General features: G+C 41.4%; 1 protein-coding gene across 1 annotated transcript in view; it reads right to left on the bottom strand.

Moving 5' to 3' along the window:
- The window catches only part of ARG2 (arginase 2), a 31,188-nt gene that overhangs the window by 729 nt on the left and 15,865 nt on the right, over positions 1-14,594 (bottom strand). Inside the window, exons 3-7 of the mRNA XM_055304039.1 lie at positions 7,345-7,522; positions 4,235-4,394; positions 3,255-3,349; positions 2,967-3,071; positions 1,835-1,971 (exon numbers count right to left, since the gene is read on the bottom strand). Of these exons, the coding sequence (XP_055160014.1) occupies positions 1,835-1,971; positions 2,967-3,071; positions 3,255-3,349; positions 4,235-4,394; positions 7,345-7,522 (675 nt within the window). The remainder of the gene's footprint in view (positions 1-1,834; positions 1,972-2,966; positions 3,072-3,254; positions 3,350-4,234; positions 4,395-7,344; positions 7,523-14,594) is intronic.

Below are 14,594 nucleotides of genomic sequence, written 5' to 3' on the forward strand. Positions count from 1 at the left end.
ATTACCATTTTTGACCTCTGATGTTATCTCTCTTAAGGCACTACATGCTTTTAGTTATCAGCGTATCTTAGTGACACCTTTATAGGTCTGAGCTGAGGGCAGGTACCACGTCTGACATGGTTTTTCAGTCTCCCATCATAGTGACCCAGTATCTTGCACTTAGTCAAAGGAATACCTGGCCATACTTTAATTTGGACTTGTTACCTTCTGTGGGTTTAAAAACTTGTACTAAAGGATTTGAGAAGGGAAGATTAGACAAGAACCTATCTAGACCTCTCCACCCCAATACACAAGTCCACTTCTCTAGGGTATTTAACTTTTTTAGTTGGTTATTCTGGGTGAAGCTTATCTACCTCTTCAAGTCATCTGAACAAATGAATACTGGAGAATACAAGTATCAGAATAATTAGGGTGGCTACAAAGCCTGGAAATCTGGGTGTATATATCTACTGGTCTGTTGATGTCACAGTGCAATACGTGATATGCTCAATGACATTACATCTGTTCAGTGTGCAGTCCCTTATTAGCAGATTAGCAGTGCATAGCTCAATGCAAAGCTGCAATGAGCAGGCATGTTACTGCAGCATTTCCACTAATTCCTGTGTAAGTATGTGTGTCTGATTTCCACTGACTAAACCTGGGTCTTTGGTATAGCCCAGAAATAATAAAAAGACACTTGAACTATTAAAAATATGTATTACCCATGTTTCCAGACTATTGCTACCCTCTAACTTAAACAAAGTGCTTTATGTAGTTATGTAGCTATTCTTTGGGAATAGAATAATATAGCAGGGGAGGGAGAAAAAGGTATGACCACTACCCCACCTAACTATTAGAGGTTACTAATTAACCCCTGCTCTAACTGGGGTCATTGGGAACCAAAGTGAAGAATCAAATACCCAGGTTCACTGGCCACTAACTAAAGGACAACTGATAACATCTAAGATCGGGGATCTGAGAATGAGACTATCTTAGTGCTGTCAGACCTGATAGACCTACACATTCTTTTCCTTCCTGTGGTGCCTAAGGTTCCAGTAGGCTCCAGAGAGACCATTTCTCAATTTCCTTATCTATCCCAACTACTCAAGAGCTTCCTGTGGTTCTGGGCCTTTCATTGTGGGCTCTCTGCTATTTAGATCCTAATTTCATAGAATGGCACTGAAGTATCATGTGGTAGTTGTTTAAATTTTGCAAGGAAAGGTCATTTAAAGTAACCTTCAGCAACTAGAAGCTTTCTGACAAATGGAAACTACAAACCATGAATGAATGTGGGGACAGTGACCTGTGTAGCCACTCTTAATCTAGCATTCATTTTACTAATCTTTTGTCATCCATTCATCTTCTAGTATCCCCATATTAAAACTCCTATCAAACAAGCTCTAGTATAAGGTTTATCCTATATGAAAAGACCCAAGATACTGTCCAGCTTTGAAATATCTTCAAGAGAAGATTTAACTCCACATTCTCAACTTCAAGTAAACTGTTATGTCATTGTAAAAATTATAGCTGTTTGGCCTTGCCTTTAACCTTAGTCTGCCTTTAGATAATGCAGATACAAAGAACTACATCAATTTGGCATGTTATTCTTGTATTTAATAATATTTAAGTAGACAATTTTTCATTCACTATTACCTTTGCATATTTTGATATAAGCCAGGTCCAAACATGCCTCTAAATGACTATTCCTTATCAGCCTGACCATATGGTTTTTAGTTATAAAAGTTTAAGCAAAAATAGTATCTGTAATGACATAGAATAGTAGGAAAAAACCATCTGGCATGCAAGAGGCATCAGCATATTTACTTACACAGTTAAAAGGTTGATCCCTTCTTACCTGTATTGTGTATTTCCTCAGTAATATACATGCCTTCTCGATAGGTCAGTCCTCCTACCACAGGAGTTCCTGTGGCCGGAGCCAGGGTAGGATCAAATGCATCAATATCAAAACTCAGATGGATCGGCCTTTGTCTTCTTGAGAGGAAGAAGATAAGAATAGTCATTTGGGTGTGCTTGGACATTGATCTTTCCTATGGTGAGAACTCCTTGATTTTGTTGCTGTTAGTCCTGGTACTTTGCTAACACAGCAGATTTCCAGATTTCCTATTCTGGAAGTTACTGTGTATTACCACATTAGCTTCCTACACACCCCTTCATTATTTTGCCGTTTGTTCCGTGTGCCTCAGACTAACTCTGATTTATATTTCTGACTTAACCTAGGCATGAGAGCCTTTCACATTAACAGTTTTTCACTTCCCTATGAGATTGGGCCCTGGGAGAGTCCAACTTAAGTTAGACTGACCTAGGTTACAGTTGTTCTTACGCTCTCCATGTAACAGCAACTGAACTTAATTGATTTGGTATCTGCAGTCTTATCTCCCAATTCTAACTTCAGTTTAGCCCACGTGTCCCAGGAGTGGAATCTAGCATACAACACATATATGCTAGATAACTAAGATTTCTTACAGCTTAAGAAATGTAATTGCTACCTTGTAGTATACCATTAATCACTTGGAAATAAAAACTTAGCACTGAGAACATGCTCTTAAAACTAGCCTTTGGTTGGCATTTATCTGCCATCTTTCTATACTACCAAGATTTGCTCAATATAAAACTTTCAGATGCAGCCACAGTGAGTTTAGGAAGGGGACAATTGAATGAATGCTTCTCATCTCAAAAGATAAGCATTAAAAATGGAGCTAAAAAGAAATTCATGAGACACAGAGGACCCAGGCTATGACTTCAAGGAAACCCCCTCCCAACCCCAGAGGAAGAGTAGGTCCTATGTTTCATATTCTCCCTTTCCAAAGTATTTGAATTTTTTGGAAATGTACATATTTTGCTTTTATTTTAAAAGAAGAGCTGCTGTCCTCAAATGATGGGCTGAAGTGTGCTGCTCATTGGGAGTCTGCCCTATTCCCTTTGGGACTTTTCCCTTTGGAAGTAGATATCCATTGTAAGTTACTTACTTGCCAATTAGCAGATCAAATGTCTGTTCCATGACCTTCTGAATACCAAGTCGATCTATGTCTCTCATGGAAAAATACTGGATATCATAATTCTTTAAAATAAAACTGTATGAAATAAAAAGGAAGGAGTCCTTAGTTTGAAGAGCATTTTTAATCAAATGCATGTTGGGGTGGGAGGGAGTTTGTCCTTTTAGTAGCCCTACAAGAGGTCAAAGCAAGGAACACCTATCGAAAGGAACATAAATGGCCGGGACAGACCCAAAGCTTAATTCCAGCATATCAACTTACTGTTCAGGAGGGTCCACATCTCTTAGACCAATATATACGATATTTGGGGAAGAGATACAAGGTTTGATCCAGGAAAATCCTGGGAGTTGTGGTACCTGTCAAAGGAGGAATATACAGGACTCATCAAGGATTCTTGGTCTCACCAAGATAATCACCATATGCTTCCCAAGGTATGCAGTCTGCTTTCTCCTCCTACCTACAGGATATGTTTAAAGCAACCCAGGACACACTTGATCTGGAAAGAGAACTTAACACAAATGGAAATGATTCAGAAGGCAACTGAAGAACAGATTTCTCAATAAAAATTTTCTCCTAAGGTGACCACGGTTTCTCATTAACTTACCTAAATAGCAGGAACACTGCTGATTAGCCCTTTTCCACCCCTTTGTACATTACTGAATTGTTTACACATTGGTTCTTGAAACACAACCCAATTGCCATCTTAAGTTGCCTACAGGCAAAACACAAACTCTGCCTAATGAATAACTTTTGTACTCTCCTGGTTTAACTTGGTCTCTCATTGAGGAAAAGGATATACAGATTCTAATCTATGCCTAACATGGACATCTGTGTCTTCTGAGCAGCCTAGGAAAATATTACCTAGAAGTAATCATTGTTTTGCTTTCCTTGAGACCAGTGGGTCTGAGAGTAAGGCAGGCCTGAGAGCCTCTAATCAAGAAGTCCTCTCATGCTGTGAGTATATCAATCACTAGAGTTACTACCCACTGCCACTTTCCTTTCTCACAAATTATGACACAAACACACACACCTGAGAGACAGGACCGTGTCCTAGTCCTCTTTACATCCCTAGCATCTAGTAGACTGCCTGGCCCACAATAATGTTTGATGAACAAGTGAAGGAATACTAAACCTTTCTACCACCACCATCAGCCCATTCTTCATAGAAATCTTATTAAACTCGTTCCTAGCCCAGCATAACCCCTGCAAGCCATTCAACCTTTTCATTTTAGCCCACTGACCTTGTCCTGTAGTTCTCTGAGGAGAAATGAAACTGGCTGTCCATGGAGATTTCCAGATGAAGTGGTGAGGGGTGTATTGATGTCAGCATGGGCATCAACCCAGATCACACAAAGGTCCGGGCAGTGCCGGGCGTGGCCGCTAATGGTACCAATTGCCAGGCTACAAGGAACAAACACAATAAATCGAGGCCCCCTGCTTGGCAAACATCACCAATAACAAGTATCCTCAAGTCAGTGCAGTTCACACTTTGTCCTCAGGGCAAAGTCAGGGCCCCAGGCTAAGGCTAGATTTGGATAACCAAAAAAGTCCCTGGACCTATAATTCCCAAAGATTAACCTTGAGTAAGTTAGGGAGAAATGGAAGGTTCCAAAGATTCAAAGCTTGTTGACTGGTTATCCTTATAGTTTGACAGATGTCATTGCCGCCTCCAAATCCCTAAAATTTGACCCATTAAGCCCTGGCCCAGAAAAGGACCTCAAATATTTGTTTAGTGAATGAAATCCAGTTAAATGATGTGTTCTGTATATAACAACTCATAAATATTTCTTAATAACTTAAGGAAGATTAGAGATTTAATTTCAAAGAATCAGTTTTTAAGGATAAAAATTCACATAATAGCTTTTTGACATTTCTTTTTAGGAAACCACACATAAGGACAGTAACGGACACCCAGTTAAAGACCTCATTTAGATGACTGAATAAACATGTATTTGCATGCTATCTTCTATATATTAGCATGGCATTCAAATATCTGTGGGGGTTTTTTACCTTTCCTTGTCCTTGGACTCTATGTACATTGGCCAACTACTGTCCCTATTATAAGAATATAGCTGATGAAATCGTGGTTGGAAAACTGCCCAGTTTCTCAGTAACCGAAGAATTTGACAGAGATGGGAAATGCAGCTTAAGCACTTTAGAAACTAACTACAGTTCTCCTTCTTGGTCAGTATGGCATGAGACAGCATTTTAAGCTCTATGCCCCACATAGGATGTTTTTTAGGATAGCACTGTCTAGTGTGAAAAGCAGTGGATTAAGTCAGAATCCTGGTTTTTTTCCCAGAAAGCTGTGTAATGTAGGATGAGTCATCTGGTTTTGCTAGATAGTTTCCTTTTTCTATAAGAAAGGGATAATAATCTTGGCTTAACTCAGAGTTGGTCTGATGTCTAAGGCAATAGTATATCCTGTGGAAAAGGAGCAGGGTGACCTAAAGATGCCTTCCTTTAAAATGTTCAGTAGCTGTTCAATTTACATACTCATCCCTTCCTTTCTAGAATCTTCCAGATAGCCTAAGTTTTAGCCCTGAACAGGAAATAGGAAACCGTGACAGGGCTGCAATAGTTAGCTACAGACAAAAGCCAGAGACTATGATTAATCACATTGATAAGCAGTTCCCAAATAGATAACCAGAAGAAAGTCAGTATAAATGAACTTCAAGAGATAGCACTGAGCTAATAGGAAGACCCACACTCTGGCTGATTTAATTGGATCACTGTAGAGAACCTGGACCACTCTCTTAGTCTACCTAATATTTTATTCCTTTTTTTTTTTTTTAAGATTTTATCTATTTATTCATGAGAGACACAGAGAGAGAGAGGCAGAGGCACAGGCAGAGGGGAGAAGCAGGCTCCATGCCAGGAGCCTGACGTGGGACTCGATCCTGGGTCTCCAGGATCATGCCCTGGGCTGAAGCGGCGCTAAACCGCAGAGCCACCTGGGCTGCCCTAAAATTTTATTCCTAATAAGGAAATCTACCTGCACTTAAAATTGTAACAAAGATTCAACTTCTGTTAAGGGACCAGAAAAGCCCTCTGAGCACCACAGGGGGCAGTTGCTAGATTGGGTCTCAAAAGAAAACTTCAGGGATGCCTGGGTGGCTCAGCGGTTGAACGTCTGCCTTCAGCTCAGGGCATGATCCCGGGTCCAGGATCGAGTCCACATTGGGCTCCCTGTGAGGAGCCTGCTTCTCCTTCTCCCTCTGTCTATATCTGACTCTTTGTTTGTCTCTCATGAATAAATAAAATCTTTTTTAAAAAAGAAAAGAAAACCTCAGAGGTCACAGTGAATTTGAATCCCACCTCTGCTACTTCCTGGCTCTAAAAGTTGGGTGAGTTATCTGACCTCTGTCCCTCAAGTGTTCCTAGCAGTAAATTAGGTAAAACTGTCTGTCTCGTGGCATTACTATAAGGGTTAAAATTAGAATATATATGAAGTGCTCAGTACTCCTAGTATTATAACGCTATTTTTCTTTCTACCAAAAACCTTGATTACTTAGCTCAAATAGGACTCCTCTAGCCCAGAATGATTTCTTCTTTCTCGAAACTGTAGAATTTGGGCAGCCCTGGTGGCTCAGAGGTTTAGCGCCGCCTTCAGCCCAGGGCGTGATCTTGGAGACCCAGGATTGAGTCCCACATCAGGTTCCCTGCATGGAGCCTGCTTCTCCCTCTGCCTGTGTCTCTGTCCCCACCCCCCTTCTCTGTCTCTCATGAATAAATAAAATCTTTTAAAAAACAAACTGTAGAACTCAATATTATTTTTTCATCCCATATGTATTTATTTGATCTAGTCCTGATCACAATTTCCACAATCCCTAGCACTGCACACACAAGCAGTACTCAGTAAAGTACATGCCGACTCACTAGGAGAGGGATCTCTTAGTCACCTAGGGTCCATATTGTGCAGGGAGAAAACAGTCACATGGCAAGTGGAAAACCTGTAACAAACATTAGCAGAAATGCTTAAATAATCCCACAAATTCTGCCTGGTGGATCCTTCCAATTCTCCCAAAGAGCCAAATGAAAGTCATAAAATAGTTTTTCAAGAAAACTTTACAAGAGATGAGCACAAAAATGAAACACAAACACACCGTGTCTAAAAACTTCATTTTGTCTACCTCTGAACTTGCCGCATACTATACAGTGTGTTCTGCAACAAAAACCACAGGTGTCTCCAACAGCTCCAGATCTTAAGATATTAAAACACTGTTATGCACATCATACCATAAAAATTCTAAAGGGTATTTTACTCAAAGTGAGGAAACAGACAAGCTAACTGATTAACACAAAGCACCATACAATCCAGCTCCTCCACCACCCCTTCATCCCAGTTTACCTGTGGTCTCCTCCCATTGTGACACAGCTATAGCCACTTGACACAGCTCTACTAACCACTTCAGCCAGTTCCTGATTGGCAAGGCCCACTGAGCGAGGATTCACTATTAGGTTGTTGTAGAGATCATCTTTAGGGACTGGAGTAAAACTCAGATCTCCAAAATCTTTTAGCTGGCAGCCTGGAAACAAATAGGGGATGACAAGAACAAGATTAATTGTGTATGTTATTCCAACTCTTACTGGCCCGGGCCACAAATCAGAACTTGTGGTAAAGTGCATGTCATACTCATTTTGCCACAGTAAAATTCAAAATGTCATTTGTGATTCAAATTCAAAATTCAAAATGTGATTGGCAGGATGGTCTCAGTCCTCCCAGCAATCCTATGGGGAAGATCCTATTGGAAACACCAATTTTGCAGACAAAGAAGCTGAGTTTTAGATAACGAAGCCCAGAAACATTCACTGATTTAACCTAACAATCACAAAATTGGTAGTAATGAGACCTCAGATGTCCCAGGGTTATAGAGGATAAATAGAATACCAAGAGGTATCCATAGGATTTACAGAAATTTAAGTACTAATCAGAGCAAAAATGCATGGAAATTTTCATGTTAAAACGTTTTTAATAAAAGGCCAATCTGGGATCCCTGGGTGGCGCAGCGGTTTGGCGCCTGCCTTTGGCCCAGGGCGCGATCCTGGAGACCCGGGATCGAATCCCACGTCAGGCTCCCGGTGCATGGAGCCTGCTTCTCCCTCTGCCTGTGTCTCTGCCTCTATCTCTCTCTCTGTGACTATCATAAGTAAATAAAAATTAAAAAAAAATAAAAATAAAAGGCCAATCTGAGGACCTAAAACATCCAAAAGAGAAATGTCAAACATCTGTTACTTACAAAGGTCCCAGACATTGTTTTGATTGCTCTACATAAATTCTTATTTAAATTCACAACAATCCTGTTAGGCAACTAAAACATACTGTTCTATAGACAAGGAAATGGAAGGTCCCCAAGTCACAAAGCTGCTAAGTGGCAGAAGTGGGGCCCAAATTCAGCCTTCTGCCCTCAAAATGTATATTGACTACACAGTTTGTTTCCCAAAAAGTCCCTCTTGATTCCTCCCTTTTAAGAACAAGTGAGACTTCTTGGAAAAAACGACTAGATAACAGAAATGCAGAGGCAGCAGCAAACCTACTGCGGCACACACCTGGGCCAGCTGCCGCCCATGTTCTCAGAATAGCTGACGCAGTGGTGGTGGCGCCCTCACTCTGGAAGCACCGGTGCAGAGCCAACCAGGAGGCACTCCCCACAGAGAAGCTGGACAGCAAAAGGCTGCCCAAGATGGTGGGCAGCATGGTGGGCATCACAGCAGCAGAACCTTCGCCCAGGTGGATATCGCCCAAGGTGATCAGCCCCTACCTGATCAGCCCCAGGCATCTGGGCCACCCACTTCCCCAGCTTCGTCCCCCTCAAGTAGCTTGTTGGGCCAGTACAAGCATAAACTTCTCTTTAAAAAACTGTTTTGAAATAACTAGTAATATATGCTGATAATATGCTATATTTTCACTCTTAGATTTCACATATTCCAAAGAACTATGCCACTATGCATTCATTTTTTTTAGCCTAAAGGTAAGTGCCATTCTTGCCATTTAACCATTTATATGAATAAATTGGTTGGTGCCACTTTTAGAGTTAAGCCTAAGTAATCCAACTCTATCATGAACAGATCTGAACTATCAGAGAACATAATGTTACCATAGATTGTATCCTTAAGTTCCTGCTTCTCAAACTGGAGTCCAGGTATGATTGGGGGCAGGGGGTAGGAGAAAGTCATCACAGGTAGTAATACTGGCAGAGGTTTGTGTTAAAGATTTGGAATAAGATCAGCATGGACCCATCTTGAATTCAGTACAGTTTTGAGCTTTACCTCTCTAAGATGTTTAATTTACATGAGAAAGAGAATGTACATGTGCAGGGTGTGGGAGGGACAGGGGGAGGAAGAGTCCCAGACACACACTGCTGAGTGTGTAGCTGGATGCAGAGCTTGATCCCACAACTATGACATCCTGACCTGAGGTGAAACTGAGTCAGACACATAAGCAGCTGCGCCCCCTAGGTGTCCCTTGAGCTTTACCTCTTGAACCCATTCTCCATTCAAAGCTAAGCAACTGAGAGGTTTGTAAAAATTTGAGAAGCAGTGGCCTGCAACATAAGGCCACCCAAGGAATCACCACTAAAAGGGATACTAGAAGCAAAACAAAACCTTATTCTATCCCCCAAAATTAAGATGCAGCTACAGCTGCAGAACTCTGTATCTTTTGGTCACAACATTTTAAAAAAAAACATGACCAGAGATAAGGAAAACTGAAAGAAAATATTGAAGGTAGGAGAAGAATATGGTAACAGGCCGAAGCCACTGGATCCAAGAGAAAAAAATATGACCAAATAAAACACCTACAAAAATCTTTTTAAAAGAAAAAAGAGCCATAAGTGAAATGCAGCTATAAGATCTCAATACAGGGGACAGTTTAGATTTAGGAGAAATAAAGCTTTAAGTTTTAAGTCAGTATCAGGTCTTGCTGTTGGCAACAGTCTAGGGCTGGACAGATTCTGAGTGTCAGTTTCTACTTTCCTACCCCTTACGCCACATCAGGCATTTAGGTTCTTACTAGGTATAAGACCCAGGGCATGCGGGTGTTTTATAATATTAGGTGTATAATTAGAAAAAGTTTATTATCTAATTAAATGTTAGTATTAACCGACTTTTGAAGATGACTCATTTAATCTTCACATGACCAATAAATACATGGGAATCAACCCAGTGTTTAAGTGACAACTTGGGGGAACATGTAAGTCCAGTCATGGGATCTAGGATGTAGAGTCAGGTAAATGTGACAATACAGTACTCAGCTCACTATTATTTATTCATCAGAAGAAAGCTGCAGAAAGCCTATGAAATTTGGCAGTCTTAGATTACACTCTCTGAGGAAGAGTGACTATATTTCATAAAAGGGTTTTTGGTCACTAAACATGAAACTCTGAAGTGGATCACCAGATTAATTCGCAGCACAGACAGAGGGTTCTTCTAAGATTATCCAACTCCATTTGCTCTCATTCCTTACTCACCAGCCTCCCTCTGGTTATTCACTTAGTTTCTCTGTTGCCCTCATACTGGCAAGAGGGCCTTCTAGCAGCAGATGTTGGAAGAACTGTTGTTCACCATAATTATGAATGGGCCTTCTGGTATATACCTCATGGTTAAAATGAACCTCTGGGTTGGAGAGCCTGATAAACTCTGCACATGAAGATTTCTGTTCCTAACTAATTCCAAAAGAGACTGCACTGCTATGTTCATTACAGCATTTTTACAATAACCAAGATAGGGAAGCAACCTAAGTATCCATTTATATATGAACAGATAAAGAATGGGATAAAATTCATATAAATCTATTCTCTATCTGATTATATATAATATATAAATATATAATTTATATAAATCTATTCTTTATCTGATTATATATACTATATAAATATAAATAAACATATATATAAAAATATTAGCCATAAAAAAGAATGGAATCTTGCCATTTACAATATGGATGGACCTACAGGGCATTATGCTAAATAAAATAAGTCAGATAGATAATACCAAATGATTTCACTTACATATGGAATCTAAAAAAAAAAACAGAAACAGGGCAGTCCAGGTGGCTCAGCGGTTTAGTGCTGCCTTCAGCCCAGGGCGTGATCCTGGGGACTCGGGATCAAGTCCCACATCTGGGCTCCCTGCATGGAGCCTGCTTCTCCCTCTGCCTGTGTCTCTGCCTCTCTCTCTCTTGTGAATAAATAAATAAAATCTTTAAAAACAAACAAACTCAATTACTGAGAACAAACATAATTGCCAGAGGCAGCGGAATAGAGGGATGGGCAAAGTAGGTGAAGGGGATTAAAAGGTACAAACTTCCAGTTATAAAAGAAGTCATGGAAATTAAGAGTGCAGTGTAGGGAATAATAACGTAGTAACGTTGTTTGGTAACAGGTGGTGACTATACTTACAGTGAGCACTGTAGATGTACAGAATTGTCGAATCGCTATGTTGTGTACCTGAAATTATTGTATGTCAACTATACTTCAATAAAACTTAAACAAAACAAACCCTTCTGTTCCTGGGTCCACAAAGCTGAAGACCAGACCACTGAAGGGATTAATATCTGGAGAGACCCTGCCTGATTTGCCCACCCTATAGGACTCCCAATTCTGCTATTTAAAAAAAAAAAAAAAAAAAGCCAGGTAAGAACTAAGGACAATGAGTCTTAAAAGGCAGAAAGGAAATTCAGTGAGGATTGAGGGGTGGGGTGGGGTAGGGCTCAAGGAATGATTCCTACGTCAAGTAAGGTTTGTACCAGCATTGTTTTGCTATTTTTGTTGTTGTCTTTCCTTACTAGTAGAAAATTTTTGTAAAATTGTTAGTGTCTAGTGGTGAAAGTCCCTACCCCACCTCCCAGGCTTGACTGCTCTACCTTTGCAGACCTTGGTGCATAAACACCATTCATACTATTCTTTTAAATAACGTTGTTGGAGTAGGATTAATTGCTGTAACTAACCTTCCCCCAAACAATGGCTCAAACACAGTAATTGGTTTCTTGTTTGTTTAACATCCAGGCTGGATATTCTAGGTCAGCAGGCGGCTTTCCTTCACGCAGTGATTCAGAAACCAAGCTCCTTCTGGCTTGTGGCTCTGCCATAACTAGGGCTTTGCCGCCTGTGTGGCTAAGGTTTGGGTCTCCCCAGGCTCAAGGCAGCAGGAAAGGAAGAAAGCCCCGAGAAGTCTACTTTTAAAGGCCCAGGCCTAAAAGTGGCACATCACACATGCTCAGATGGCACTGGTCAACTAATGCAGGTCTAACTTATGTCCAGAAGAGAATGGATTTTGGCAGACAGCTAGCAATCTGCCACAATAGTACTTTTAATTTCTACTGCCATAACCTTTGATTAAAAACTCAAAATATTGGGATCCCTGGGTGGTGCAGCGCTTTGGCACCTGCCTTTGGCCCAGGGCGCGATCCTGGAGACCCGGGATCAAATCTCACATCGGGCTCCCGGTGCATGGAGCCTGCTTCTCCCTCTGCCTGTGTCTCTGCCTCTCTCTCTCTGTGACTATCATAAATAAATAAAAATTTAAAAAAAAACAAACCTCAAAATATTGAAGGCTTCTGTTGCTGATTCTAACTACTGGCAATCCTAACCTAGTGCATTACAGAGCTGAAACAGTGAGTATACTATGCCAGCCTGATAGGCCTCTCAGGACCTTTCTCCTCTAATGCCTGCTATCCCGATAGCATTGTAGCCCCAGAGGTCTAGTGGTGAAGAGCCCAGAATTGGTTTCTAAAGCGTGAACAAGGTTCTGAAAGAAGAAATGTACAAGCCACGTTTGGAAAATGTTGAGCAATCTAATAGAAATGAGAAGTTTGCATACTGGAGTAATGCAAATAAGGCTGAAGAGGACATGAATTGTAACCCATAGGGCAACATTTCTGAGGAGTAGGGTTTTATAAGAATAGGATGAACACAGTAATGATGAAGCTAGTAACTTTATCAGAGTGCTATGGCAAATTCTTCTAGTTCGCAAGGCCCAAGAAATGGTCTCACTGATTTTTAAAGAATCTTAGAGTCCTAGTGAAAAGAGTAAATATAATAATGGGAAGAGTATCTGCGGGTCATGCTTGAGGGAGCTGCCCGTTTGTCAAACTTTTTGTGCTTCAGGTCAATTCATTGGCAGATCTAGATGAGATGAAACAATGTTTCATTGCTGCTCTTTCTTCTAAGAAGGCATGGTAGGACAAAACAAACCTAAGACTTCAAAGCTCTCATGACAAACAGATTTGGAACCAACTTGAAAGGGCTCTCGTTGTGACTTGCAGTAGGGGGGAAACATCAAGCTTTGTAGATACCGGCACAGCCTCGTTGCTTCTCTCTCTGCAGTGCTGGTAATAAAAATCCACTGAATACTACTATGATCTTTTAGGCCCAAATGTTAACCTTTGGCCTTGGTGAACTTCTCCAGGCTCCATCAGAGTGGAACGGGAACACAAGTACAACAGAATGATGCAACCAAATGGTGGGGAAGAAATCCAAATAGCCCTAACACTAGAGAACGCCTGAAGGAAGCCAGTGAGAGGGAAAGGAACAAAGTTGTCTATCTCCATACATCACACTGCTCTAGAGGCTTTAGGGATAGCAGTTAGTCCTCACATCCTCTGCTGCTATCACCATCCACACAGTTGAGAGGGAGAGATTCAGCCAAGTTCATAGTTCCAACTGTGTAGGACAAGCCTGGATCACCCTTTCGTTAGAGACCCCCATATATAGGTGGTGTTCTGAGTCAGCAGGCACCTTTTGACAGCATAGAAGGTGCCCCATTCTGTCTAACTGCTCTGACTTCCACTTCTAGGGCGCTCTCACCGCTTCCCAGGCTCCCAGCAGGTCAAGAGGAATGGGCTCAAAAGGGAGCTGACACAGGTCAGGTAGCCCACTGTCAGAATAACAGATTCTGAGAAAAGCTAGGGACCGATTAATGTGCGGTTTTCCAAACTGTCCCTTAATAGGTGGCATGTTTATTATGACTTGTCAGGAATAACAAGTCAGTGAACCCTGGGGAAAAACAAAGACTCAGCTCTCACTTGGTGCTGGGAGGATACTAATACTAATGGCTTTTAAAGGTTACAAGCTCAAGGGGCGCCTGGGTGGCTCAGTCAGGTAAGCATCTGCCTTCAGATGCTGAGATCAGCTCAGGTCATGATCCCAGGGTCCTGGGATAGAGCCCTATATCAGGGCTCCCTGCTCAGCGGGAAGCCTGCTTCTCCCTCTCCCTCTGCCATTCCCAGCCCCCCTCCCCAACTTGTGCTCTCTGGCTCTGTCAAATAAAATGTTTAAGACTCATATATTGCACATAACAGATTTAGCCCCAAAAGGAATTCCTGGTATTATAAAGGAATGGAACTGCGAATCCTCAGAACCTCAAAATCATACCTGGAAAACCAGCCTATTAAAAACAAACTTGCAATGTTACCAGAGGTCTAATTTAGGAAAAGGCCAGTTGGGCAGCCCTGGTGGCTCAGCAGTTTAATGCTGCCTTCGGCCCAGGACGTGATCCTGGAGACCCAGGATCGAGTCCCGCATTGGGCTCCCTGCATGGGGCCTGCTTCTCCCTCTGCCTGTGTCTCTGCCTCTCTCTCTCTCTGTTTCTCATGAATAAATA

Source organism: Nyctereutes procyonoides, unplaced genomic scaffold (genome assembly GCF_905146905.1).
Source record: "Nyctereutes procyonoides isolate TBG_1078 unplaced genomic scaffold, NYPRO_anot_genome, whole genome shotgun sequence".
Lineage (NCBI taxonomy): Eukaryota > Metazoa > Chordata > Mammalia > Carnivora > Canidae > Nyctereutes > Nyctereutes procyonoides.